Source organism: Dreissena polymorpha, chromosome 13 (genome assembly GCF_020536995.1).
Source record: "Dreissena polymorpha isolate Duluth1 chromosome 13, UMN_Dpol_1.0, whole genome shotgun sequence".
Classification (NCBI taxonomy): Eukaryota; Metazoa; Mollusca; class Bivalvia; order Myida; family Dreissenidae; genus Dreissena; species Dreissena polymorpha.
Genome location: NC_068367.1, coordinates 17,856,025 through 17,864,827, shown reverse-complemented (window position 1 = coordinate 17,864,827; position 8,803 = coordinate 17,856,025). Strand labels below are relative to the sequence as shown.

The window sequence follows — 8,803 nt, the reverse complement described above, 5'->3', positions numbered from 1 at the left end:
TATTGATTTTCCAATTGTAAGAGCATTATCATTATCCATCTTGCAATGTAAAGCCACAATTCTGCGTTTAACGGAAATTTATATCGCACAATCTAACAAGTTTACACAATGTAAAAAACGCGTATGTATAAAAACATATGAGTCGCGTTCTGACAAAACTGGGCATAATACATGTGCGTAAAGTGTCGTCCCAGATTAGCCTGTGCAGTCCGCGCAGGCTAATCAGGGACGACACTTTCCGCATAAATTGGATTTTTCATTTTGCTAAGATGAGACTTCATTTAAACGAAAAATGTCATAAAAGCGGAAAGTGTCGTCCTGATAGAATGAACAAAGCCATACCCGCGAAAAGTATCCCCTGATTAGCCTGTGTTGACTGCACAGGCTATTCTGGGACGACACTTTACGCGCATGTATTACGCCCCGTTTTCACACAGTGCGGCTCATATCCAGTCTTTCCACATGAATGTATGAATTTTATGCAATGTTTATATAATTCTCGGATACATAGATCAAAGACAATGCCGAACAGTAAATATATATTTATGACCAGCATTAAACAACAAATGATAATATTAATAACAATAAAACTTCTGATTAATATGAGCATAATTGAACATTATATCAATAAGTATTTTCAAAATATGATTTAGAAATGTTTATAACAAAAATTAATTGTTGTGTATTTGATAAACAATATAGAATTACATTAAAATTAAAGGGATAAGAACATATCCAAATCGAGTATAGACAAATATAACACATGAACTATACGAAACGTGGCGGCTGGCATAAAATAAGCGCATTGTTATTTTGAGTACATTTCATGTCAATAACATACAGTGGTGAACAGCCTAAATAATAATGTATGCAACAATTAGACAATACATATTATGGAAAAAACAGCATGTAATAACGCGTACACAATTAAAATGTTATACATTTACGTTTTCAAATCTGACAGTATACATCTTGTTCAAAAAATAAGGTGTGCCCAGCCTCATTTAATACATATCATAGCAAACTATCACACGTGATTACTGTGGCATGTCCAATGAAAAATTCCTAAATAATAAATGAATGTAACAAATATTCTTTCATAGTCTGTTAGAAAAAAACAACAAGTATATTTCGTCAGATCTTATAATAAAGCAATCATGTGTAACAGAAAACACTGTATATTAGATAGATCCTAGAGCTCGCTTTCAGTGCGAAATGCTATCTGACAGACTGGCCTGAACAGGCTGATCGCGCCGCTCTTGCTGCCAAGTGCAAAACCCGGCTCACAGGCCGAGATAGCGGGAGCCACTCGCAGCTCGTTGTCCCATTTAATGATATCCTTACATTCACACGTCAAAGAGACAGCGTGGATAGCGGCAGCGGAACTGGTGTGCTTCGAGTCAATGACGTAAATCTCACGTTTTTCGGCGTCATACGTCATTCCCGTCGGTTCGTTTAGGGGGAACTCGACGGTGCCACGATATCGTCCAACAAAACTGCCGTCCATTTTAAACAACATGAGACACTTCAGGTTCCAGTCGCACACGATCACTATACCGTCGTCCGTCACTTTAACGTAACGTGGATACGAGAACGTCAACGAGTCACGTCGTGTGACGGAATCTTGACGAAACGACTGCAATATCGGTCCGCCGTAGAGCCCTATGACGTCAATCACAGGTTCTCCGAATTGTGGGACCTGCCCACATATAAACATTTCATTAGAACCGTGATAGGCCACGCATGCGTACCTGCGCAGCGTCCGAACCGTGCTGGTGGTAACCACACTTTGGTCAGTCACTTGAATCTTATAAAGGGTGTTTAACTTCGGTACTGTTACAGCCACTAGATCTGTTGTTATCAGAGTTACGTCCCATGGCTCCTCGCGGAATATGAGACCACCGTAAGAATCACCAGCAGAGTTAAAATACTTTAATTTTCGGTTCCATCTGTCAACTACAACGAAACAATTGGTTCTCACAACCGCCAGAGCGAATATCCCCGCGCAACGTTTGTCGTAGACCTCAGTAACGGAGAAAACTTTGGTTATTTTGTTGCCTCGCGGACGCGGGGAATCCTGTTGAAGATCGCAGATGTTTGCAGCGGAAGTTGAGCGTGATACGTGTGACGAGTGCGGCTCCGCTGTCTGGGAATACGGCGGCGGCGGGGGTCCCGGATATGGAGGCGGCTGTTCATTCGGTCTCGGGGACGCGCGTGGCAGACCAGGGTACGGAGGCGGTGGATCGTCTTCTTCGTGGCCTGTGATGCCTGACTGGTTATCAGCGCTTTCGTTTGAAATCTGCGATATATGCTCCGCATTTGCCACGGAATCAATATCAGCCGGTAAACAACCGTCTCTTATGTCTGGATGCGACAACGAAGGGGTAAGCGTCGTGTATGCAAGAGCTATTGGCGATGAATCTTGAATCTCAGAATGTCCACTGGACGCAGACGATACGTCCAATGCGACGTCATAGTTTGCGTTCATGCGAATATTCTGCAAAGAAGACTGGCGAGCGACGTCACTGTCACTGTTTTGATTATTCGATGTTGAAAGTAAAGACCTTTCGCTATTGGAAGGCGAAGAGGAAACGCTTAGTCTTGCCGATGTTTCTCCTGAGGCAACTCTGGCCGTTTGGTTCATGGTTTCGTTCGAAGATGACGGATTCAGTGGTATTAGTACCTCTGCACTGTATGACCTATTGGTAACCGCCGGCAAGACAACCCGCAATTCCCTTGCAGAATGCATCAGTTCACCTTCTAAAGATCTACGTTGTCTGTGCTCACTGGTCACAGTCCGTGCTGCCTCGTTAATTCTCTCTTCTTCTAGATTTCCCTGGTCTTGATGCTCTGCTTTGGAGTTCAGAACCTCCACGGCGGATAATTTCTTTGAGAGCATAAATTCCTCGGCGTCGGAGTCCACAATGAAGCGGATGACCATGAAACTGTTACGAGCGTCTTCAAGCCCCGTCTTCGATTTCAGGCACGATTTAACTTCATCCGAGGTAGCCAGAGCAGTTTTTATACTCGTTATTGAAATATTGCTCGGAGACCCACGAGCATGATCGTTCATGCCACCCATACTGACCAGCTCGGTTTTCTTTTCTTCTAACGTCCTTAATGCTTTCTCACAGGTTTCGATATTTTGAGATATTACTGAGTCCTGTTCTGCTACCTTGGCATTAAGCAACTCTAGGAGATCGCGTTTTTCTCTCTTCAGCTTTTCTTCCATTTTTTCTTTTAATTTCGTGAAATATCGTTCCACTTCCGTGGTCGTCTCACTCCGTTTTGCGTCCATCCGCTGACGCTTGGAGGCCAGACTGCGATGAAGTCTCGTCATCGCGTCTATCGTCTCGTCCATCTGTAGCATTAGACGAGATGTTAGTTCGTGTAGCAAACAATGGAGATCCGAATTCAGAGCCTGAACAGAGCAATCAGGGTGGTCCAGCCGCACGTTAGAAAGACATTCACTGCATAGCAAGACCGCGCACGTTTTACAAATGGCCATGTTAGTGCTTCCGGTGTGAATTGCGCATGATCCCCAACGTGAAGGCACCGCTGGGGGTGGCTGGCGATTCTTAATGAGCGGTCTAGCCGGTACCGCTGGTGCTGTTGCCATAGTTAGTCTTTATATTTAAATCAAATCAGCGAAGACTTACTTTCAACATATTTAGTTTGCATGATAAATGTCTTGAAGCATGCTTTCGTAAATCGTTAACATTCATTCAAACGCACACCACAGTAAACAAAAATATACACCTTTTTTAATAATAATGAGTTACCAGTTTCTTTGAGAACCGATAATGAATATTGAGATTGCACAACATAATTTATATGTTCGTAATGTATTGATCCAACGACAATAAGTTTCACTAAAGCTGTCTTTCATACGTTAGATGTAAAGTCTGCATTCAAAATGTTGCTTGGAGAAAATCTACGTTTCGGATTTTTGTTATTATAATTGTATCCACCAATGTCATCAAAATATCAGTGAGGATCCGCTATCAACAGTTTGTCCCAAATCGTATCAACCTCAGTCAAATTATCTAAAAGCGAAGTGATTCATTCGCCATCTAAAGAAAAATTAATGCATTAATTTTTCCCCAAACTAAAAATCCATACGATCACTTTACAAAACCGCGTGACTCATCCAGAGAGAAAAACGAGAATTAATTTCACAAAATAAGCTGATATGGCTGTGGTTAAGTGTATTTGTTTACACCAAATGTCTTTTGCTTGCGGTGAACAGACTCGCGAGATTCTCAATTGATTTCCGGAAGAATGCCGTTCATTCACAATCAGCCGCTCGATAACAAGGTCGCTATTACACACGCTCGTGGTGGGCCTGTTCCGCTATGTACTCCTTTGTCATCCGCACATCAGTTTAACTTTTAAATGACATTAACCTGAAATCAAATAAGGCAAGTTGTCATTACTAAAATAACTACATCACGTTTTAAACTCAAACTTTTCAAAATTGCTCGGTTTTTAAAGCAGCTATGGACAACAATTGATTATACTCCCAGCACATGCATGATAGTAATGTTAAGTTTGTTTACATTAAGTATAAACCCCCTTTTTGCATGATCGTGTGCTAGTCTGGTATTTCATTTTTCAACATTATTCATATACAATTAATGTTGTAAGTGAAGCACTCACACTTTCTGGGTAATCTGGTTTAACAGTACTAAGGCCAAAAAAATAGGTCCGTTTCTGGGGTCCTTGGCAAAAAAACAGGGTCGGTAGGTAGGGATTTTTGTGTGTGTGTGGGGGGGGGTGTACTAGAATGGAAGGCTACTTAAGCTTATAATAAGAAGTACATAGAGGATATTTGTTGGATCCGGTGGATTATCGATTTTAATTCACGAGTGATCATAGAAAATAATATTTTCACGAGTGGCGCAGCCACGAGTGAAAATATATGTTTTCTATGATCACGAGTGAATTAAAGTCGATAATCCACCGAATCCAACAAATTTTCTTTTTATTTAATGCATTTTTCACAGTTTATATACATTGTTCAAGAGTTTAACTAACGAATTTTGCTGGGATAATGACGTCATTTCGTCAAAAAAATGACGTCATTTCACAGTAAACAATGAAAATTATCGATAATTCTCACTGATAATTTTCACTGTTTGAAACAGTGAAATTATCAGTTTTAATTCACTGATATTTCTCTATAAACCACCGGAAAGCATTAAATAAATGTATATATATGCTTTGTTTGCATGATATTTCATCTTATATGAACCAAAATGAACGATGTAAAAAAATTGCGACCCCAATAAAAAGTTGAGGGTCGGCGCCGATTCGGGAGACACGGTCGAGCGACCCGAAGCGGGCATTTTTTTCTGGCCTAAGAGCACATAGTTGTCAGCTGCTCTACTTAAATATTTGGGTAAGGAGAAAGTCCCTTTAACAGCGAAATTATGGCTTAACTTTGTAATGTTTCTGTTGTTTTCGTTCATGTGTGCGAGCGTTCTTAGATCGATTTAACGAAGAAAATAACACCTTTAACGTACATTCAGGAACGGCGGATTGGTTATATCGGATGACCGGTGGGAGTTTATCAATTCATATTCCTTATATATTGATCTTTGTTTGGTTATTATACTTGACCTTTTCAATTCGTGAGCTTAAAAATGCCGAGTTAAGACATTGACTGGCATACTTCAACATGAACAAGATCTGTTAACAATGCCCTTACACTTTAAAATTGCAATACATTTATTTCAAACATATCATGGTTTACATCAACCATCGCCGAAACAAAAGCTAAAATAGCTTTGAACCTGTCAATACCGGGGCTTGTTTCGTGTTCATCAATCACACATTAAATAGTTAGTGTTGATTGCGATGAAGATAACGAGCTATAAGCGGGCAAATACATTGTCACGCCCATAAAAAAGCATGCGTTTCGAAACGTTACGCCCGCAGGCATCATATTATTGAATATCGATAGCAAAAATCGTCTTCGACAGATAAAACAAATCACGTTAACGTTTGAAGCAAACTATGAATAAATGTTAAAACATTATTTTTTGCAAAATCTGGTTGTAAATACTGTGTTTTACAATAAATATTATGACCTCATTCTTCATAACGTGCGAATCGAGATGTTGTATCAAATTATATCGTATTCAGAATTTCTACACCCACTTATAAATGTCAACAGCTGATCCGAATCAGATCTAAATTACAGCCAGAGATAAATTATATTAATTTGTTTATAATTATTGTTCAAGTTTTACTTATTTTAGAATCGACACTGGGCTAAAGGGTAGATCCAGTGCCCCAGATAAGCTGCGTATCTGCGTCTTTCACCCTATTAAAATGTTAAAAAACGCAAAGAAATTCAATATCATGCGTATTGAAAACGCTATCAATTTGATTTTTACGCAAAAGCGTAAAATTCGATGCGTACGACACACTAGCTTCGATCGAAAATGCTTTGCTCCTGTTCGGTATTTTCTCTTGAAATTATTATCGTAACGCGGCGACGCTTTTATTCAGCAAGCGCCTGGATGACAGAGCAGAAAAACAGGCAAAGTTATTCAAACGCTCTGCGGACTAGACATAGATATCATAAAGCGTTTGACCATAATATTGACAAGGGCATACATGCGTTTTCAATCTGACTTAATCCGTCGCTCATTGTGCGTGTATTTGTAAAGCGTCTGTACTGTCAGTTTATATTACGATGCGAAATAAAAATGCCAAAGAGAGGTCGAAAGACGTCCGCTATTGTTGCGCCAAAATATCTGTCAATCACAAACTTCCTCGAAACAAGAAAGCAAGAGCCAATAAGTGCCGAATTATTCGTGTTATCGATTTTTTTTAGTTTTAAGTTTATTTTAAGGACAGTTTCAAGGATTAAAGATGTTATGAAACATCAGTTTATTAAAGTTAATTATGATAGTTTACAGTTTTATTGCATCAATACAAGTGTGCAGCTTCAACATAGGTAAAGCAGAAATGATTTAAAAGTATGCATTTTTTAACTAATTTCACCCTATTTCAAGAATGAAATCACCCTATTTTTCAAAATCAATGGGTGAAAACCCTATTTCCCAAATAATTATCTGGGGCACTGGGTAGATCTCGTGATGGACTGCAAGACAGTGCATTTTTACTATGTAATATTTTATGTGACCATATATATCAGAGTTATACTGCGCAATAGTATACCTTATCTCTGTACTTATTACCCGCATAATAAAACACTAAATTTGCACTATTTCCTTGATATATACCATCAGCAAAACGGTTTTGTTTTAATGATAGTGTACATTACAGCCTTAAAACTTAAACAAAGTTTTAAATGCTCATAGATAGTATAAGTCGTACCCTGTCACCAATTAAGATAGCATTATGCAATTATTGCTTTTTAAAAACTACATGTATACATTTGTTTTATAAAAATCCATTAAATTCAACTATATTAAGTATGCGTTTTCCATTTGTATACAGAATCCAAATATCTTTCAATAAACATGTATTGTTCGATATTTGGATTTACTTAGTATAAACAAAATAAAAACACCTCTCGCCGTGTTTTAACATTTTATAAATAAGGAACGATATACAATATTCTAACAACTAACAAGTGTCGATGGCCGATGATCAGTAGAAGCTTGTCATAGCAATTATCAGACTGGAGGTTATAAATATAAAGAAGTGAAACTCCAGCTGCTGGAGCAGTATTGAATTTTCATTAAAACAATTAGTTGGTCCTTTATTTAAGGCAAGTGACCGATTGCCCAAACAGTACAAAACAGCACAATACAGCAATAAAGTAACGTCCAGAACTTTACAGTACAAAACGGCTGGCGCGTGCTTAAGCTATAATTAGCATGATCAAATATCTAGAACATTTGACGATTTGTTTCTTTTAATAAACGAATTATGTTGTTGTTAATATCAGACAACAGCATTCAGACATGGTAACATATGGAATACAAACATATAATTGGATAATTTTAGTTGTCAATAACACGTCTTAAAAAGATTAGAAAGTGACAAATATGATATAGCCTGTTTATACATTCGTAGCATTTAACGTTCGATATTAAACCGACATGTACAACAATTGTGTTGACGAAGTTTAGTTCAATTTACCCTCCTATACTTCTGCAAATGTTATAAACACACGAAACAAAACTCATTACCTTATATATGTTAAGTTTAAACCGTCTCGAACGTTCCAATTTGTTACATGATGTAAACGCATATCCTGGTAGTAGCCATTTTGAATGGTGAACTGACAATACCTGCGTATCATGTAAACACAGGTCGATAACAGGTAAACCGTAACGATATCACGTTTTAAAGGGCGGCAAATATCGTGGTTGTTGCAAGGAAAATCTTATCGGTTACTTCCCCTACCGTTTAACGCAATGGACGTATCCCGGATTGTGCCACAGGCGCTCGATGGAAATGTTATATATAATTTTTTTAATTACCCGTTGTTTATTATAATGCATACACATACTCAATCAATAAAATTCTTCCGACAAAACGTCTTCTTAAAAAAAGATAGTTCGACTATGAAGTATGTATATTGATATTATCTATATACATAGTCGAACTATCTTTTTTTAAGAAGACGTTTTGTCGGAAGAATTTTATTGATTTAGTATGGGTATGCAATACAATGAACAACGGGTAACTAAAAAAATAAATAAATAAAAATAATAATAATAAACATTGCCATCGAGCGCCTGTGGATTGTTGCTAAAATCTGAAAACCCCACACATTCCTCGGTACAAACAACGCTGACCCATTTTATCCACCAATGAT

General features: G+C 38.2%; 1 protein-coding gene across 1 annotated transcript; it reads right to left on the bottom strand.

The window, feature by feature from the left end:
- Window positions 1–527: 527 nt before the first annotated feature.
- On the bottom strand, window positions 528–8,295 carry LOC127855610 (uncharacterized). Its single transcript, XM_052391356.1, has 2 exons — window positions 8,172–8,295; window positions 528–4,406 (listed from the first exon to the last, which is right to left on the bottom strand). Exon 2 carries the CDS (start codon window positions 3,617–3,619, stop codon window positions 1,193–1,195), a length of 2,427 nt encoding a protein of 808 aa, XP_052247316.1. The 5' UTR covers window positions 3,620–4,406; window positions 8,172–8,295; the 3' UTR covers window positions 528–1,192.
- Window positions 8,296–8,803: the final 508 nt, after the last annotated feature.